Source organism: Erithacus rubecula (assembly GCF_903797595.1).
Source record: "Erithacus rubecula genome assembly, chromosome: 1".
Taxonomy (NCBI): domain Eukaryota; kingdom Metazoa; phylum Chordata; class Aves; order Passeriformes; family Muscicapidae; genus Erithacus; species Erithacus rubecula.
In genome coordinates, this window is record NC_136658.1 from 34,307,007 (window position 1) to 34,328,451 (window position 21,445).

At 37.2% G+C, this 21,445-nt stretch overlaps 1 protein-coding gene across 1 annotated transcript; it reads right to left on the reverse strand.

Moving 5' to 3' along the window:
* Positions 1 to 893: 893 nt before the first annotated feature.
* CHORDC1 (cysteine and histidine rich domain containing 1) lies at positions 894 to 17,044 on the reverse strand. Its single transcript, XM_079304372.1, has 11 exons — positions 16,789 to 17,044; positions 13,477 to 13,526; positions 11,414 to 11,470; positions 10,760 to 10,920; positions 10,098 to 10,198; positions 9,112 to 9,170; positions 8,050 to 8,120; positions 7,684 to 7,789; positions 6,537 to 6,656; positions 5,858 to 5,920; positions 894 to 5,358 (listed from the first exon to the last, which is right to left on the reverse strand). Exons 1-11 carry the CDS (start codon positions 16,850 to 16,852, stop codon positions 5,215 to 5,217), a joined length of 996 nt encoding a protein of 331 aa, XP_079160498.1. The 5' UTR covers positions 16,853 to 17,044; the 3' UTR covers positions 894 to 5,214.
* Positions 17,045 to 21,445: the final 4,401 nt, after the last annotated feature.

The window sequence follows — 21,445 nt, forward strand, 5'->3', positions numbered from 1 at the left end:
ATTAAGGAGGAACAAATTAGGTTAAGCACATTAGGCTAGAAACACATTAGGTTAGTTTTCTCCCAAGCATGGCATTCAGCAATAATATTGCAGTATCAATATTTATCATAGGCTTAAATCACATTTCAGAGAACAAGGTTTCTAGACTAAAAATATTTCATAGGTCATTGTAAGGTAACAGATCTACCTTCAGGTAGCTTTAAATGCATTTTGTTGCAATGCAGCTTTCATTAAAATTTAACAAGGAACTAAAGCTTCAAACACTTGTTTGTAGTACGTAACAAAAATATTTTATTCAAAAGGATGCCTCCTTTTTTGCTTAACACTCATCTAACTGTGAATTAGTTTGTAATGTCTGTGACAAGACCTTGGCTACCCTATGATTAAAACATCTACCCAAACTTTGGGAAAACACCAGGTATTTATTATCATAGAAGATATAAGGCTTCAAGAGGTGAACCCTTTTCTACACTGAGCCAGAAGTTTTGGAAAGCATCTTCTTTTTCCAAGAAACCAGAAACAAACATCCAAGTAACAGTACTCAGCAACTCTAGAAACAGCCAATCTATATGGAATTATTCCACTTCCACTAAGTTTGTGACAACTCAAAAATCTTGGGATTGAACTATTTCTGTGAATAAGACAGGCCCCCATATCAGTAACCACACTCAGATTTCTGCAAAACTCACAGATCCTGACTGGGCTGTAGCATTAGAAAGCAACAAACAAAGAAGTGAATTACAGATGGGGAAAAACCCCTTGGCAATGCACTTTCCCTCCTATATAGACTCACATATGGAAAATGTCCACTTAAATTTTCCTTCAACAGCCACATTGCAAACTAACATGGAAGTTCTCACCCATAACAAAAGGAGTCAAGCACCAACCCCAAATGCAACCAGCATGTAATAAGAATTTTATTGAATACATTTAGAAAAAAACTAGAGCACGAAGACATGAGATTAATTTCTGTGTGTAAGTTTTATGAACGCGCAGAATCAAACAGCCATGCGAAAAGTCATCTCCTCTTCAACTGTAATTCAAGACTCTTAGAATGGCAAAATTATTACCACCCTAAAACAGTGTTCCAGACACAGAACTCATTACTTCAAAAAGGATCTTCCTGACAGAAGTAAAAAAATTTAGTAGCAGACTGGGAAAGACTGATCATTAACAGGTACAGTATTTAATCAATACTCATGCCATATTTAAAGAATGCAAGCCAAGAATGCATCATTATGTAGAATAGGTACATTCTTTCCAAGGTAAAATTCCTAGTAAAACTAATTCCTAAACTACTGAAAAGGTGACTTGATAATGTACACAATCCAGAATACCATCCAATGTAAGATTTTTTTGTCAAGTCGTATCAGTTCCATGTATGACCTAAGAGTCAGAGTAGCTGATCGGCCCTGTGCTTTGTGGTGTATTAGCATTTCACATAAATTCCAATTCCTCCAAGAAATGTTGTTACAGATGATAGAATTGTTAAGACTGGAAAAACCTCTAAGATGACCAACACCAAGGTAGCACCAGCACCCTCTTCACCATTAAGCCATGCCCTTAAGTGCCATATCCATGTTTTTTTGAACAACTCCAGGCATGACGACTACACTACTTTCCTGGGCAGCTTGTTCTAATGCCTGACAACCCTTTCCATGAAAATAATTTTTCCCAACATTCCAGCTAAATTTCTATTGACACACCTTGAGGCCATTTCCTCTCATTCTATCACTTGCTACCTGGGATGTAACGTTTGGTACAAAATATGTTGTGTTAGATAAGAAAATGAGCTTATACATGAGGGAAAAGATTAAGATTTCTGTCATAAACTTGTACACCCATGCAACTTTTCATATTACGAATGGATGATGAAGGTGAAGTTTTATATGCACCTGGACAGTCAGTTCTGACTCGTGTAACATGCTTGTCTACATGTGTAACATGTAAACCCATAATGAAACACATTACAACTCTTAATACCTATGTAAAAAAAATACAGTTAGACTGCATCAACTTAATCAATTTGATAAACAGAGCACAACATCCGAAAGCATGAAAAAAAGACAAGTCCAACACCAGGTATTCTTGTTCATACTGGCTTCCAATTTAGTGTCATGTTATTAGACAGGTGAAGGCCTGTGGTCAAAAATCACTTTACTTGACAAATCTTCCTTTTGGGAAAGTATCAATCATGATTGGTTTAGTACACTACAATTGGCCTCACCTTCTCTCCACATTTACTAATAAAAGTTACAGCCAAGCCAATAATCAAAGTGTCTGCTACAACTATGCATGTAAAGATGTCATTTCATGGAACACCAGGATCAACCTTTGCCATGTTGAAGCCTGTTGAGAGCAACTGCTCAAAAAACACTAATTCAGTGAGTGATACAGCTCTTGCAGCTTCAGGATAGATGCAGACATATGGTTATAAAAAACTGCTAAGAATTGCTGCACTTAAACAGACAGTTTATGGCAGTCTAGGCCATCTGAAGGTTTATCTTTTTATTTTGAAAAGCATCCCAGGCCAGAGAAACTATGCTGTTATAGCAAAATCTATACATTCTTGCCTGACGAAAGCTGGAGGCATTTTTATGGGTTCTTTGCTTGCTTTCTAAAATAGGTAAATTTTAAAAGTAGTTGTATTGCCGCTGATGGGGAGAGTCATTTTAGAACACCTGAAGTATCTTTAGTTTTGTGCTGAAAGTATGAAGAGCAGAAAAGCAGGAGGAATGACTAAAACACAAAAGCAAAACTGGGGACTGTGTTTACAGGAGCTTTCTCCCACTTTTGGCCAAGGTGACAAAGCTACGAGCAGAACATAGCTTGAAAGAGTGTAAGGAGTAGTAACAGCATCCCAAAGGCTGCAGCTTTCACACAGATGGCCCCTTCATCCACGTTTCTCTCCATTTAGGGTTTAGTGCACTAAGGCAAAAGACAACTTATTTAAAAACAGAAATTCTGTTTTCAAAGGAATTCCATTTTCCATGTAGTTCTTTAAAATGGATTTTACATTATGTAAACCTCCTGCACATGAGGATGCAAATTAAGTGAATGTATGCTTCCCACAGTTTTTAGACATATAGCCATATGATAGACACATTTGAACTTGCTTGTTAAACAAGAACTTTATCCTGGCATTTAAGCACTACTAATTTTGCTGTCCAAGTTCAGAGTTCTGCACACACAAACACAGATGGCATGCTAGTAGCTACAGATATCTAGAATTTTTCATCCACTAATGTTCTCAGTCTCATACTAATAAGTACTCCACTTGTTGGTTCAGAACACAAAGAACATCTGTTCAATTTTCAGAGGACCACGTGGCAGGCACACGTTTTATAAGCTTGTACCCTATCACTTTACAGTACTTGATATTTTCAAATTTAAAAAGAAGAGGAAAAGAAAGGCATTATTAGAGGTTAACAGAATTTATACAGTGGAACTTAGAGCTGAAAATTTTTAGGAGGGCCCAAGTATAGAGTATACAATCATGCTCAAACTAAGTAATCAAGGACAAAGGATCTTAAAATGAAGGTAGAGAAGCACCAAAACTATTTTATATATTTTTATATATATATATATGCTTGTATCACCAGTGTTACTTTCTTGGTGTTCAGGGATGGTTTCTTTGGTAATATATTTCCTACTACTTTCAGCATGAAGTAGGACTTCAAGTACTGTTAGAGACAGAAGTCTGAGCTCAAGTCAAATCATACCTATCAGAAAACAGCAAGATTCTTAGAAATCTCCACTTCAGAATGCCTTCACTACACTTTGTGCTTCTCCTAACACTACTCCAGGCCTGCCAAGGCTGGCAGATGAGCATCCTTGCATTTCAACATGGTTCTCTTTTTACCTCATTTAAACAAGACCTCTTGTTTACATATATAGGATTAGGCACAATCAATAATGGTGTGCATTTTTTATTACTTTTATACTAAAACATTTTTATTTCAGCTGCAAGCCAAAATTAAGAAACTACTCCAAGCGAAAATAGAAAGCAACATTACTCTGTGTGCTGCTGCTTGGATAAAAAATCTCATTTTTATAGTTATCCTATTTTTAGCCACATACCTTTACTGATGGCCTGAAAACAAACCTAAGGTCTTGATTTCTAATTACAGTCTCTTGAAAAGATACAGTATCCTTTTAAAGTACTGAGGCAGACATTTCAAAGCATGTTGTTTCTCCGAAGATTTGTCCTGTGTATAACTACAGGTCTTAGATGGCCATCCTCAGAGTCAAGAGATACACACATCTATGTGAAAAATTGTTTTACTAAGACACCTGTAATATGTCCTGGCTTCTCCTACTACACATATCCACCTACTTTGAGAAGAGTCTTGAGATTTTCAATCTTGTAAAATAGGACAGACTATACATTCTAAAGGCTGTCAAATATATACAGCACTTTGGTAATTTTACAAAAGTTTGCTGTTTGCATACTCTTCAGAGCTGAAATGCTAAGTTATACAGCCATTTCGCTGTCCATTTGCTTTCATATTTAACTATTCAAATAGCAAATGCAAAACAGTAAAAAAAAAATTCCCTTCTTGCCACCTTTTTTAAAAATTTTAACCTGATCTGCTTTGATACATGAAAGACAGCAGGAATCAGCAAGTACTGAAATCCTTGGAATACCATTCATTTCATCCCTCTATAGCCAACAGGTATTGAAACAAACTTTTGTTTCAGAACACAGAGGTCTACATGTGTACTTCATACTTCTGTTTATGGAACCTTTTACTCTATATGTGGAATTGCATGCTAATCAGTTCAAACTCAGATTTTTCTATCTGCATTACTATATGCTTCATAACAGTGTTGAATTTAACACAGGTTACCAAATGCATCCAGTCTAAACAGAACAGCTGAAAAACAAAGACACCCACTGTGAACAGAGAGCACATCTACTGGGATAATCAGTGCATGGTAGGGAAGGTTGCAAGCAAAGGGAAATAGCTGTTTTACTCTAAATTCCCATGGAGACATTGCATCTAGCACAAACACACCCATGGGAGCAAGAGCAGAAATAACTGTAACCCTTTCAAGTTTAAACCCCCATTTACTGTGCGTCAAAATTCTTTCTAGAAGGGAACAGATGAACCAGCATTAAAAAAAAAAAAGGAATCGATATAAAAGTTAAATATTTGATTACAGTAGCAAGTCACCACTTCATCATGGGAAATAAGTTGTCTCTTGAAATTGTTATTTATCTGAACTCTCCTGTTTTGGTTGTGTGTTGGATACTGGTAACTCCAGACTAGCCCATAGCAGGGGCTCTGCTTTTCTCATAGTGAGCTCAATCTTTGTAGCAGTCATGTTCACGTAGCTCCTCTTTACATCAATCACCTGGAACAGAAAAGGGATTTCACACTTCGATTTAACAGATTGACAGACACTGGGGAATTAAGTTAGGGGGCACCTCATCACTAAATTTCAGTAGATATTTAGGTAGATGAAGATCCCTCTGGTATCTTGAAAAATCAGCTGTTTCCCATTCCCAAGTTACGGAATGTTTATGGCATAAACATATCTAATATACATTAGCTGACACATGTAGGCAAGGGCTTTCTACAACACCACTACCACGGCGCTGGGATCAGAAAGGAAGGTGGAAGGACACTTTCTGTACAAAGCAGTGCCCATTGTGATGTCACACACTGGATCTCCTGGGTCAATTTATTCAGATTTAAATGCAATTACTCAATGCTATGCAACAGAAATTCATTCAAATAACAGTACTGAGGAAAAACAAACCATTCTGAAAGAGAAGCTAAAAGCTTATGTTTTGATTTCTTTCTGGGGTTTTTTTGTTTCTTTTTAATAGAAAAAATATTTTTACACTTACTCCCCATAACTTCACACTGCGATGAAACTCCTTTTCTCCTTCAAATACAATATGGATATTTACCTTAACAAGAAAAACAGAAAATAAGAAAATTTTATCATGTTAATAAAACATCTGACACCTCAAGCACGTTTAAACAGAATATACCATGTTAGGACTTAGATCCTACAATGACCAAAGTGATAAAATTGTTTCTCAGAAATAGAAGCAAGTATCTATTTTAATAGATTCTAATAGAGTTGCAGTCAACAGTGACCACTGGTAGCTTATCATTTTAGATAAAGAAATCAGAGAAGCATTTTAACACTTGTTTAATATTAGTAGCTGTGAAACAGTATACAATGAAGAATGGTATCAAATAACATCAACTCATACAACTAAATGCTGAATCTGTAACTATTTATACATACACTGATGCAAACCCGTCACACTTGGGTTTTAATTATGGAAGTCAAATTAATTTTTTTTTTTTTTTTGCATATTGTATTGCCGCTTTTAAAAAAACCCACACATGAAAGTGCAGATGTTCAAACAGAAGGCAGAAAAAAAGCTATACATACTTGAACAAAAACAAATGCCAAGGAAAAGCAGTTACTCAAAAGAGAGTCTTATGCTATCTCTGCCTTGTAAATAAAGCTGAACAGATTTTCCTAGGTTCAAGTAGCTGGTAGAGGCTCACCATTGTGCTATTAGCTTCTACGTAGCTCAGATCAGGGACAGAGTTTTTAGCATATACAGATATAGTCACTTCTCCTCCAGTCTGGTGCCAATCATGTCTGCATGGAACTACTTTTGTACCCTATATAAGGAAAAAGGTACAGGGGAAAAAAAAAAAATTTAGAATTACATTAGAGTATTTTTTTACAAGATTAACAGCATAATAGCTAATAAAGGACTATATTTCATCTTTACAGGAGACTGCTAGATTCCACTTGCAACTCTTTTTGTTAAGTATTTCAGTATCTCCCTCTCAAACTACAACAAAAAGTTACTTTGTGGATCAACTTCCTTTCCAAGACCACAGTTAGCCAGCAGGTTACAGAAAGGAACTGAATGAAGAGAAAGAATGCCATGCCACCAAGAGTGCTTCATATTCCTGCAAAAAAATATTTATTACCCTCTGTTCTCTGATGCAGAAAAAAGAAATTGTGAAAAAACCCTCAAAATAAAAACAAAAAGCTTAAGTAAATAACCCCCTTGCTGGATAGAAACCCATTATCTCAATACACAATTAATATACACATGGTTTATTTAAATGCAGGTAAATTCTTTACTCTCTTTTTCTACATTTTAGGCTCATGACTTCAGCTACTTTTTAATCTCTACTGTCTGCACTTGCAAATAATTATTGAACAAAAATACAAATCTTCAAAGCAAGCAGCAATTATAGAATTTAGAGGAAGTAAAGGATTTGTGAAGTAATTGCTCTAGAATGAGGTAACAAAACTACAATTTTTCTATCTTTATTTTCATCTGTTAAACAATCCTGATGTTTCCAGAGTCAAACACATTTTGCCTCAGCAACAGACAATATATTTGTAACAAGAACTTTGTGTTCACCTATATCCATGTTGTGACCAAATGTTTTTCAAGTGTTTTGGTCCATTATTATATTCCATTATTTTCTTAAAGAATCAAGTATACCTGTATCACAGACTACTTCACTCCATTTCTCAGTTTTCCTGCTGTGCACAGTATCCTCCACATTATGTCAGAGGTACTGATCTGTAACAGCTCAGCTACAGTAATAATCAAGCCACAAGCTACATTTCAGTATCCAAAATTCAGAATGGCCAGTTACAGAATGCAATCTTAATGCTACTTACTGCATCCTTTTTAGTCCATACGTGTGTTCCTCTTGTGCAGCCTTCTTGAGCTAAGAACGTATTGAAGTCAGAAGTTTTTCTTTTACAACAGCTCCAATACTTCATCCTTGAAAGTTTGCAAAGTAATTAACAATCAATATTTAGGACACTATTTACTGTGAACCTTTAAGATCTTTCCTTTATGTAATATTACTGTTACTTTAGCACTGCCATTTTTGACTGAAGATGGAATACAGAATAAATTAAGGCAACATCTACAAAGAAAGCACGAACACACAACAGACTACTTGAAAAAACCTGAAGTTAACTGAATACTAACCCTTCACAGAACACAGGTACAAAAATGGAAGTGAGCTGAATACTAACCCTTCATGGAATATAGGTACACCAGAATGGTATATACATACTTCTTCTGCGCTGTGTGGTCCTTCGTATGTCTGGTGGGACAAAGCATTTAAAGTGCATTACTATTACAGGATTTGGAGTAAAGAAAAAACAAAACAAAACAACAAAACCCAGAAATAATGGCCAAAGTTTGACAAAGTTTTTGGGTAAATAATCTAGATCTAATGCTTGCCCTAGCTTTTCAAAGTAGCCATTCAACCTTCCTCCACAGAAGATTCTCTGGCACTGGTAAGAACCCCTACCCTGTTTTAGTTCAATGGCACACATCAATGGTGACACAATCTGTGCTCATAAAGGTCACTGCAGATCCTCGGACTTCTGTCTTTAAAATGCTCTGAGCATTCAGAGAAAACAAGAACTTAACTTGAAAATAATTTAAATTCATTATTCATAAAACACATGGATTCTCAAAAGAAAGAAAAATAAGCAATATACAACTCAGCCACTGAACATCAGGTCAATTCTTCCCAGTACAAAGACTGCCAAAGTTCTCCTCCCACCAGAGCTTCAATAGATAATTCAAAGTCTGTCAGGTAAAATAGCTATTTAAATCTTACTGTCTCATTTTGCACAATGCAAATGTGTCACCTTTCACTTTAAATGACTATGTAATACAATGACTAATTTTGGTGCTAGAAGTGTTAAAACACTGACTTTTAAAATTTTCTTGCAGGAATCATTGACTAAAATATGTAGACGCTTCTATCTATACACAGATTATCAAGAGCAACTCAAGTGTTATCAGCAAGCCACCTCTCACCAATATTATATTTAATATGTTAAAACACATTAGAACCATGGATTTGAGAAGCTTACTAATAAGAAGTTTGTGATAGTTTAAAAAAAAAAATTACTTTCTGCACACAACTCACATTTGTCTATACAAAAGCGTGTTATCAAATCTGCATTTGTAAAACCCAATGGACCTTGTGCCTTTTGTAAATAAACTTGTAGTACATAAAAACCAAACAATGCTCACTTAATAGCTGATCAGCTGGATTTAGAGTACAACTGAACACTTACTTTCGAACAGCCTGCATTTTTACATGCCGTCCCAATCTTGATTTCATCACTATCTTCATCTGAAAACAAAATATTATGAAAATAGAAAATGTATTGTATAATCTACTGAACACTTTGCTTTTATTAAGAACTAAAATGAGCCAAAGAGGAGATTAGAAAAACCTCCCTCTTCAAGCTTCTATTTTCTGCCTGACACTGAAATCTGCCAGAGAGGTACAATGAAACATTCAAAAAGCTGTATTACCTAGGCATCAAATTCTAGGCTCTATATCTTTACACATTTTAAGTGGGGTAAATAAAGATGAAGAAGATGATTACAATCACAGGAGAAGTGAACTATCATTCAACTTGTTCAGTTTTGTAAAACTAAATGTAAAAGGCTTCAACTGCTGTCTATAAATACACACAAGGCAATAATTTGGATACCATGGAGAAAGAAGAGCTAAATTAGTTTGGCACAAGAACAAAAGAGCATAAAATAACCCTAAGCGTAGGTTGAAGTTATAAAGTTTCTTAAGGAGCAGCACAGTTCTGCAACCAAATTCCAAACAATATCTGAGAAGAAAAAAAGAGAAAAACAGACAAGGGAGAACCAACTAGTCTTTGGAGGAATTTCAAAGATTTATGAAGGCTTTATATGATACTGTCTCTGTAACAATAGGAAGTAAAGTCCATTTCTTGGTAACTCTGCCAGTTACATATTCAGAAATGAGTATTTCCCATTATGTCCACTCTAACCAGGAAATCACAGAAAAGACACTGTTCAAACAATGCTAAGGACAATGTACTGCTCCTGACAACCAAGTCTCCATGTTATTCACATCTGAACCTCAATCATCATTCCCTGGACTGGAAGGCACTTCCCAGATTATTAAGAAAAAGAACAATTACATGAAACTATCACTTCAGAAATGACAAGATCAGCATTTCATTTATTTGTGTGACACGTAGCATCACAGACTTACTTGATTTCTCTGCCTCCTTACCTTTTCTCCCTTCGTTTTCTGATGACAGTTTCAGTTTATCGAGAGCTTGTTTCAAGGAAGCTGACACTTTCAGCTGCAGATTTGTCATTGGCTCATCTGGGCTAGAAAAGGCCATGTATTAGTGTCAACTTACTTTATGAAAAAGAATTAATAGAAGACAAAGTAGTAACTTTTAATCTTCCCACAAGCCTCTTCCTTTTAAACCTGCCTTCAACAAACAAACTACATTTGTAAATGCCAATCCTTACTGTTTATGAAAAAACAGACTAGAAACTTAGAAGGTAGTCTTGGCTTTCAACTAGAAATCCTAAATACAAAAAATAAATCAGAGATACTAAGGCATCTAAATACAAGCACCCCCAAATTATTTTTATTGCTGTTTAAAACAACACAGCTTCTAGTGGCATTTTATGTATAGGGTTATAGACTTAAATTTTTGCTTCTTGTGGATCCAAGTGCTGAAAGATCAAGTACTTCTTTGCCATAATCAGAATTCTTTTCTTATATTTTGAAGCTCATCACTGCTACCAAAACCAAGGTCCTCTAAGGTTAATTTCAGAAATTTTACACTATATGAAATGCACAACACTGAATAACCAAACAAGCTTTAACTTGGCCAACTGACTACAAATTTGGAAAACCTTAAGTTTCATATACCGTACCTTGGCCTCTTAATTGTTTCCAATGGTTTTGGTGCCTGAATTATGTGTTCTTGAAACTTGGGTTTCAGTTCAGCTAGCTCCTTTCGCTCAGAGGTAGTTTTGACTTCTGGTTTAACAGGTTCAGGAGGTTTCTCACTGTTATGGAGACCCTTTGTGCAGCCCTATTGTGGAATGATATGTATATATCATTGTTATTGATATATAAATGCACTGTAGTTTGTGTGCATTAAACAATTAACAAAAACTGCAACAAATTTTCATGACTCATTTCTTAAGCACCATCTTCTCCTTTAGCCCATTCTAAACACTGACTGCAGGAAAACCCTGCCACTGAATTGGAAAATATTCTCCTTTTGGATGTAAGTTAAAAGAAAAATGCATACTTTTTTGTAGTCAAGCAAAGCAGCAATAAATATTGACCACCCTTCTTTATTAGCAAATAGCTCTATCAAAATCTATTTTGATAATTTTAATAATTACAGCTTGAAAATGAGCCTTGACTTCAGCATTATATGAAGAAAAATAGAGCATACAAGAATTATGACAGTTTTAACAGAAGTAGGCTAATTTAAAACATGTAAGCACATGCACCATTTAATATTAATCACTTTCACTTGACAAGTATAAAAATCATAAATAATCATGAGTACATACCGCAATGCTTAAGAAGTCAGAAAAGTCTGTTGTTCTCCTCTTACAACATGACCAGCCCTATAAACATTTTGGAATAGAAATAACACAGGCATGACTACCAGACTTGACAACGGCTTAAAAAAAGCAAAATATTTATTATATTGCTTTAAAAGATGTGGCACATCAAAATTAGCAATTGCTTTCTTCTCTTCTGTGGACAATATTATCATCAGCATTTTTAAAAGCCAGAGAAGTCCTCTAGTTTGCTGATGCTGCCTTAATCAGAAAGTTCAGTAAATGTGAGGCAATACTTCCATGACAAGTTAGGTGCCAACTCTGTACAGCAGAAAATAGAAATGTTACTTCACCTCATAAAGTAACACACAATCAAAACAAACAAACACTACACCTGAGACCAGGCTCACCTGTGGCCCAATGCACAAGCCCTCTTCCAAAAATGATAGGGATTTTTTCTTTCTTGTCTTGAGCACCACTCAAACATTTCAATTGCTTATTTCCCACCAAAAGAGCTGGATACGTGCATTGCACAGCTATCCAACTACATCAATCAAGAGCACTTTTTATTATATAAACCAGAAATTCAATTTTAGAGCAAATTGCCTTGCCACTGTGAATAATATATCTTAGAACTCAAAGAACCTTATCAGAGGCAACAGTTTGACTAATGCACCACCGCTTTCAAAGCTTAAGTGGTGCAATACAATGGGTGTTAGGTAGGTGGTTCTAAAATACCTTCAAAATATTAACCATTTCCACATGGAAAGGAGACAAAAGGTTCATCCTGCCCACCTAGATTATCTAGAACTTACAGCAGGAAGAAAACTGCTTATTTGCAACTATGATCATTTTTAATTAGATCAAGAGGAAGGATAAGGAGAAGAGGGAAAGTGGCATTGTTTATAAACAGTGAATATGAAAGAGAGTAAACATAAGTTTCTTTGAGCTAACTGTATAATTTCTCTCTTTATAATTACATTAGAAGCATTTTGTACTGTGGTCTGAGTACAGGTATAGTTTTTATAGTACAAAAAAAAAGTTACCATAGTCTAAGCAACTGTACAGTATTTGATCTAAGAGTATTTGTCCCAATTTGCCAGTGGCATACAATGGCCAATTCCAGAGTCAGGTAATGCAATATAAACAACAGCTCACAGCAAACACACTGCCCAGCACAAATGCAGAAGCTTTCACAAGGCCAAAAGACACCACACTGTTGGTACGAGATGCACTTCCAGTAGAAGTGGCTCCTAAGTACCAGGAAAAAAACCAAAAGACTCACACTCCTCAAAGCTCAGCTAAACAGCAGTTTAGTTTCTAAGAAAAATCATTTAAGCTACATTATTAATAAAGTGCCAGACTCCATTTTTGGACACCAGATTTCTGGCTACACACAATTAAATTATTAGAATGATTTCCAGTAGTGTTTCAGCAGTTGTGTCTCAAACAATTCTCTGTCAGCACTTAGTAGATCCTGAAGAGGGCAAACAGTTTAGCACAGAACCAAGGATGGGCTGTGCAGTTGGCCTAAGCACTGGAGGGAGACCTGTCACAGGTATATTTAATTCAGCACTGAAGATGGAGCCCAAGAATCCTGGACAGCTGCATAAGAGGCGTGGGTGACCAACCCCAATTTAACCAACATCCTCATTTGGCTCATTAAATGAACATGACTGTTTTTTACAGCAGACAAATGTCACATACACATTAGTGCCCTGGTCACATTAGACCACAAGCAGCTGCTCTAAATTCCAAACAGGTTAATTAACTGAAAGAGTATGAAACTTCTCAATGGCTCCACAGTCCTATTTAGAGGACCTAATTAAACTGCTGAGAGACCTAAAGTCAGTCAATCAACAGGAAACAAGTCATCTAGACCTGCATGGCATTTAGACCATATGAGTGGAGTTTTTAATTTCTTTTTCAGGAAATGAGTAACTGTGCTTTTCTAATTTCATGGGGTTGTTCGTGACAGGCTGAACATCAGTTTTCAACACTGAAAAATCTAGAAATAAAAAGATGAAAAAACAAAAAGATAATACTTAAAAGGATAGCTGCATACTTACTTTCAGAGCATCATGAAAAACAGGCACACCTGGATGGTATGTGCATGAACCTAGAAGACAATGATTATTATTAATATTAAGGCATACCAAGAATCTTTATTCATACGTTTACAATCCCAGCAAAAATGTCACATTTGCAATTCATGTATGTCATGAGCTGCCCCACTTCCCCGAGTGCACATCATTACTCAGAAAAATCCAGATTCCACAAAAAAAGGTGAGTGCATATAGTAGACATAAATAATCAGGTCTTTCTTCTTAAGTACTATACAACACAAACTAGAAAGCAGGTATCTAAGACAAACTACTACTTTCACATGGGGCAAGTAAACTTTCTATGGTCCATCCCCAGCCTTCATCAGTAATCAGGCCTTAGAGGTAATAATGATTATACTTATTATAATGATAATACTGGCAATAATGGTAATTTTACAGAAATTAGGAAGTGTCCCCCATGGCTACTTGAAAGACATAAAATATTGATTTACCACTTCAAATACTTCTATTTGAACCTGATCTTTCTATCAAGAAGTATTCTGTTAAAAAAAGTCTCTGAATGCAAATCATGACTTCATGATTTTAATCATAATTACCTAGTTCTTTTCTCAATGTTTGTAGTATCCTAAACTACCTAAGGACTTGAACCCAAAGTTTAGTCTTCCACATGCACATTCTATTCTACTGACATTCTAGCATGTCAATACTTTTTATTACTAATAGATTCTGTACAAACACTACACTGGAACACAACCTCCACTAATAAAAGTGTTTGTACTCACAGATGTTTATCAGCATTGCACAGCTGTTCTCTTTTACTTGTATTCCCTCCACGTGAGAAAACTGCTGATTATAAAACTTCTCACTGATATTTACTGCATGAACAGTATTTTACTGACTTGACTCTAAACACTATTTTCTACCCTTTAAAGCAAAATTAGAAGCATTTAAAAGTGACACAAGAAGTAACAATTCAAATAATAGGAAACAAAAGAAAAAAGTGATTAATAAATTTATTAGCAATCTTCCTACAGATATTTAATAGGCAAAAACCCATTCCAAACTTGTTTGTTGTAATCGTTTTCATAAATATGCATATTTTTTAAAGAAACCTTGCATTATATACTTTTATTTTATATTCAGTGCCTAAGTCTAAAGCACTAATACAGTCTAAGAGATATCAGTTCCCATCTTAACTCAAAATTCACCTATTTTGGGACATAAGTCCTTCAGCAAGATTTACAAATATATCTATAAACCTCTATCAATTCCTTCAGTTTCAGGATGAAAAGCTAATGCTGGTAAAACACACAGGAAAATTAAAAAGGAAAAAACCCCGTTATTTTGCATATAGATCAGGACTTCACTGTTAAATCAAATAAAAAATAAAAGTAGAGGTTATTCTTTTCCAAAAGAATGAAAGTATGTCATTAGAAGCATTATGAGAGTAAAAATAAACCCTGTTTTGTAGCAAAGATTATTTCTGACTCAGAGGACTTAAATGAGTATTTGTAATCCTCCACTAGAGAGATGCTGTTAGTAACAGCAACTCTTCTAGAGACCAGAACCATCTCACAATCAGCCAGCTCAGGGGTGGCTGCTCTCCAGCTCAAGGCAGGCACAGACAAGTGCCTGCTCCTCCTTCTGCCCAAGGGCAATCCTTTTCCTCGCTCCCTGGAGCCTGCTCTGCAGCAGGCCCGTGGTGGAGCAAATGACATCCCACTTGGCTGCTGCCTCCCGTGCTCCAGGAGAGAGGATGCCAGGAAAGGAGCTCTGCAGTGCCTCAGCACAGCCAGTGGCATCTGTCCCCTGAGCAGCCTGACCACTGTCCCTGCTAGAGGACAGGCAAACACCAGCTCCTCTGCACTCACACCGAGTCCAACAGCTCTTGTCTGACACGAGGGATCCCTTCTCACACTGGGCAGGGAAAACCGGGAAATTAGGATACAAGCAGATAAAAGCATATTCTAGTTCTGATTTGTATGAGATCAGGTTGTTGAAGCCTGATCCAATACCAAAGTATTTCAAAGTAATTTTCCCTAACCCTCAGGTAATTTTTGGAGACACAAATACCATACTTTGTTAAGTTTTTGTTTCTTTGGAGCTTTTTTGATGCCAATTTCATAGCCAAATTGATGTTACCATGCACACACTTGTCACCTTACTGCTACATCTTTAAAGCACTTTATTAGTCCTTTCATTAAATGTCAAAGAAATTTGTAGAGTTCACCCAAATGCAAAACCTGGTTCTCTGTAGTGATCTGTGATTAATTACATTTACCTTCAGAATTGCTTAGTCTAGAACACAGTGATTCCACTACATGTAACAGCCACTTACTGAAACAGGTTTCATGTCATGAAATTGTTTTCCCCAATTCAAGCACCACAGAGTTAGCATATGGCCATGCCAACCTGACCTAGTTTACTACAGCTCGATCACACAAACCGTAAAGAAGTGTTACTTTTATAATGTGTACTGGTCACAAATCCTAATAGGATTTTTCCCTCTCTTTTTATTTTTTATTTTTTAGATTAATAATAAATGTCTTTCTCTGCTTTGCCATTTGGGCAAAGGAGTGTAGAGGATGGGGGTGGAAGAGATCAGTAAATGTAAGCATTCCACAAATGTGCCTCCTTTTGCTGTTACTAACATTAGCAAGTCCTACTCAATATGTTGTCCCTCTCCATGCAAAAACACGTAGCTCAGAAAAACAAACACTCTTTATTGCAACGGTTCTAAACCACGGAAAATGCACAGGCTAGAACATGTTACAACTTCTAACCCTGGGGGGTGCTAAAAATTAAAATAGCACAAAGAGGGCATTCTAGAAATGCAACCAACAGAGTTACTTTATGAACCAGGTGAGAGCGAGCTTTCTGAAAACTCAGATCACCCCTCAGCAGCCCGTGCGGAATTTTCAAACGCCAAACGACCGAGCTTTAAATACGTTTCACCAGGAATCGCAGCACACACAGGAGAAGCACTGCAAGCGCTCAGGGCACCTGGAAAAGCAGCGTGCCATTCGGACACATGTGGTTACCTGCTGCCAGTCCACACACTTGAAAGAAAAAACACCGAAAAAACAAAGCAAAACCAAACTAACAACCAAAAAGCCGCTGTTAACTGTCATGAACGCAACACCCCAGAGGCCCTCAGCAGCGAAGCCAGTGTCGGCCCTGCGAACCTCTGGCACCCGTGACAGCGCCGGCCCCTCACGGTGTCCCGGGTGACAGCCCCGCGGCCCGGGCCGGGCTCACTCCGCCCCGCAGCCGCCCCCGCTCCCCGCACAGCCCCGGCCCCTCCGCCGCTCTCACCCTCCGTGTTGTTCTCGGGGTCGAAGCGCTGCCCGCAGCCCCGGTTGTAACACAGCAGCGACATGACCGCGGCACCCCTTGCCCGGGAGAGCGGAGCCCGGCGGAAGGAAGAGGGAGGGAGGGAAGGAGAGAAGGAAGGAAGGAAGCCGGGCAGCAGCTCCGGGGCGGGGCGGTCCCGCGGCGGAAAGGGCCGGCCCGAGCCTTCCGGAATCTTCACGAAGCTTCGGGCAGCGGCCGGAGCGCGCGGGCGGCGCGCAGGCGCAGACCCGGCCCGGTAGCGGGACCGCGGCCGCGGGGGGGGCTCGGCCTGGGCAGAGCTTTTTATTTTACTTTATTTCACTTTCCTTTCCATTTGAAATCAATGCTTGTGTGTATGTAATGCACTAATTTATGTTCTCGTAGTTCCCTTAAAATTTCCCTGGCTGCTCCTGACAGCTGGCCAACTTATATATGCTTGTATATATTGTGCGTGTATGTTAAATAATATAATAGTTTCCAGTGGAAGAGACCTTCAAGATGTTATAAATGAGAAACAAATCTCGATATATAGCAAAATTTGGATTTATTATATGTAGACAGAGCAATGCAGCGCTGGGGAAAATATGAGGGGTCACTGCTCACTCCACACTTCCACTGAATTTGGTTTGCAGCTCCATTTTTATAGTATAGTTTTCCTTGCAGTAATCAATAATTGTTATTGTTTTGTTGTAATGATTCTTCAAGATAAGCAATGATGGTCAAAGAAACTTATAAACTTCCGTGGGACAGCTCTTCCTTCAGACACTTGGTCATGTAACCATGTGGTCTTGGTAGATAAACAAAAAGAAATAGGAAGCCTGATCTTTAACAGATAGTTTGTGATTGATTACACAAAGGCAGGAAATCTGATTCTGCAAAAAAACCTTTCAGACTATGGAGAAATGAAGAAAGTTTCTAATACTGAGTCTAAAACCTGCAGTTTGAAACTTCTTGTCACTACATGCTTTTCTAAATATGTAACTACAGACATCTGCATTTCTACAGCCACTTACTGATTCCTCCTAGTTAAATGTCTTTTGCACAGCTTTTAAAACAGAATTGCCTAGGTGTTCTTACAGCATGTGACAAATCCTGAGGCATATGTGCACAGAATGAACAAAAAGAAGTACTTCTTAAAAGGGGGTTTCAGGATGCAAGAAGAATGATCAGGAGTCTGCTTTCAATGTAGCCCTGAACTTTTGCACACTTGTGAATTGATGCCTGAGGTATGCTGGCATCTTTTTATGTGTGTTTCACATACAGCTTCACACTTGATTGAGCCACTGAATATCAAGTGCTTCCTTCTCATCTGCAGTTCCCATTGAGACCTCTTGTAATTTAAAGCACAAAAAGCCCCCATTTTCTTGCTATTTACTGGAAGCATTTTAATGTATAAATATGAGTGGTAATAAGAGTTTGGTAAGAAAGGGGAGAGGTAAGAATGCTTCTCTTTCTACATTAAATCATTTAATGCTTTTGTTAGATGCCTTATAAAATAAGATGGACAGAAATGTTGTGTATAGATGTGTCATTACCATAAGATGAAGAATTGTTATTAAACCATAAAATTCATCTGTTTGCCTGTCAGTAAAAGTGCCACATGAAAATAAAATGTGATCTATACCCATAAAAAAAGTTTTGTGGTATTTCTGTGAGCGTGGTTGCATCTCAGCCATAGTGTGCAAGCATACATCCGTTTCAGAAGGAGCCAACATTTTGTTGGCTTTATGAAATGCAAAAAAAGTTATGCTTCTGCAGAGGCAGCATCATTTTCTGTTCAAGAGTATTTTTTTTAAACTAAAGAGGAGTTATTTTAGCAGTGTGGCATTTACAGGATTAAACAGTAGCATTCCTGTGATGTTAGTAATGGGGTTTGGTTCTAACACTCAGAGGAGACCTGTGAAAAGAAAAATATAATCCATGTATTCCCAGAAAGTATCGGGTGAGGAAAATATTCCTCACCTAATTGCTGTCTCACTGATATAGAGACATACCTTTGTATCTTTCCATATAGAAATCAAAAAAGAATGTATTTGCTTCATAATTCAAAATTCTAGTGTGTGACATTGAAGAAAATTCATCTAAAAGTTTATTGTTAACTGTAACACACACAGAACTCTGATAGTTACTGAGTTATATCCATTGGCTTTGTATGTGACATTAAATAGAATGAGGTTTTTTTGTTCCATAGAGCACTATAGAAGCAAATAAAGGTTTGTAATTGAATGAATTTGGCCTGCTCAAAACACTACAAATTGACAGTACATAATCCTCATCTCACAAAAGTCTGCATGGCTTCAGAAGGGCATTTTCTGTGCTTGGTAGGAAGGCATGAGAGGCTTTCAATCCAGTTTTGGAAAGGTAGAAAGTAACTCGTTCAAATATGATTTAGATAATCGTCTTGTGGACATGATAGACTTAAATCTAATTTATTCTTGTATATTTTGTTTAGAAACTTTTCATTTGAGATTCAGAGTGATAAGGAATAATGGTCTAATGGATGATTACTGGGTTTTGGTTCCCTAGAACTTAAAACGTAAAAAATATGTAGATTTTTTTTTTTATGTGTTTTATCCTTTGTTTTCAGTTTCAAAATCTTCCACAGTGTTGGATTCCAGAGTATTAGGCAAGCTTTTATGGTGCCTTTAGTGATTGGTATTAGATGTTATAAGTCATCTTAGCTGAAAAATAGTGAAAGATTTGTCAGTCTATGCTTTTTATTTTAATTACATCTGCTCTATTTTTCTCATGTTAGAAATGTTATGGTTGAAAATTTTTGGAAGCAGTATTCTACCTTAAACAGACATAACACAGGAGAATGTATGCTGTGGGTTTTATATATGTATGATAGCAGAGGGATTTATATCACTATATCCCCTCCCCCCCGCTTTTTTTTTTTATTTTTTTTTTTTTTTCATAGAGCAAGATTCTGTGCAAAGATTTCCCTGAAAAAAGCAACCCTGAATTTCTACCAGTTGAAAAGTCATTCTATCTTGTCCGTGGCTAATGGGACTTAGGTGTATTTCCAAGTATTGGAAATACTTGAAATGGTGTAGTTTCTTTGTAGAACTGAAATCTGTAAAGAAACAGGATGTTTCAGTTCACTTCTCAAAATGCAGAATCTTTGCTTGCCAGTCTGTTGGATGGGGAGTCGTTCATCCTGGAGTCTTCAAATCAAGATATTGTTCATGCAGAACTGCAGAACATGGGATTGTGAAAAAGGTCCAAACTAAACCAGTTTTCAATAAATCTGAGGAAGAGGGAGGAGAAGGTTTTTCAAGGCTCAATCTTTAGGCTAGAGCTGTTGCGTCACACCGGAATATTTTTGCTTCTAATCAGAGGCAGAGAACATTTTGGGCTCCTTCAACTTCCTTGGAACAGAGAGGGAGTCCTTGAAATTTAAATGGATTCTGAGGATTAATTTAAAATCAAGGCAGGTAGCTCTGTTTCAGATCTGAAAATACCAAAATGTGAAATAATTAAACAAATCCTTTCTTTAGGAAGGTTAGCAGATGTTTAAAATACAAATGTAAATCCTTGTAAAGTTAAATGCCAAAAGCCTGCAGAGATTGCAAGAAACTGTCCTGTTCAACTGAATATGTTCAGTTTTGATGGGCAGAACATCTTAAGATGTCACACCTTGTGGACAAGCAGAACAACTGACTTTTTGGGACAGAACATTTTTCTCCCCCTTCTGTGATTTTTTAAATGCCAGGTTTTCCCAGGAGGTAAGAGAGATTAAACAGCATCCGCTTCTAATAATCCACCAGAGTGCTTGCTGCTAAAGCATGACCTGAATTTAAGTAGATGCTTCATTAAGGCTCACCACCTCCTTTGATATCAGACTTTAGCACAGGCTTGCTGTGTGATTGTTGGAATTCATTTAAGGCAGAATTTTCAGAGGTAATTTTCTAAGTAACCTGGGTGCCCGCAATATCTAGAAAACATTATCATATTTTAGGCAGTTTTCAGAAGTCTGATTTCAGGTGCTGCTAAGGAGACTGGAAATTTTGTTACTGAGTCCAATAGGATATGGGATAATATGTTGATGTTCCCTATTTAAATTTTTCTATGCCTTTGACCTTGCTGCAGAAAGTAAAACCTGTTTGATACAATATGCACAGCCATTCTCCAGAGTGTTGCTTTTTCATAAGTTGTAGTGATGCGTGTTTTATAATGACCTTTTCCATCTTTCCTGCAGCTGAAACAAGACTGAAGTACTACACAATCTGTGAATTATTAAACATAAATGCTATGTTGAAATTTAAAGAATTCAACTCCCTAGATGACATAAAATAGAAAGATAATTTGCGTAGCTACATAGAGCACACTAATGCTGTGACCCAAAGCAATTCAAACACAAAGTTGATGGATTACGGGAGTGCTGGTGGGAGAAGAATTGAAGCTAAATATGCCATCCAGAGGGACTTTAGAGAGGTGGGCCTGTGTAAACCTTATGAAGTTCAGCAAGGCAAAGTGCAAGGTCCTGCATGTGGATTAGGGCAGTCCCAAGCACAGGGCAGAGAATGGAATAAGAGCAGCTCTGAAGACTTGGGCGTGTTGGTGGCAGTGTGCACTCCCAGCCCAGAATGCCGACCATATGTGCTGGGCTGCATCAAAAGCAGCGTGGCCAGCAGGG

Bases quoted from the DNA above. Each gene is read 5' to 3' on its own strand.
- CHORDC1 (XM_079304372.1), bottom strand. From the start codon at position 16,852: ATGTCGCTGCTGTGTTACAACCGGGGCTGCGGGCAGCGCTTCGACCCC. The intron at 7,790-8,049 runs GTTAGTATTCAG...CAAACTTTCAAG, and splicing joins GTACCTATATTCCATGAAGG to GATGAAGTATTGGAGCTGTT. The intron at 5,359-5,857 runs GTAAGTGTAAAA...TTTCTGTTCCAG, and splicing joins GCAGTGTGAAGTTATGGGGA to GTGATTGATGTAAAGAGGAG.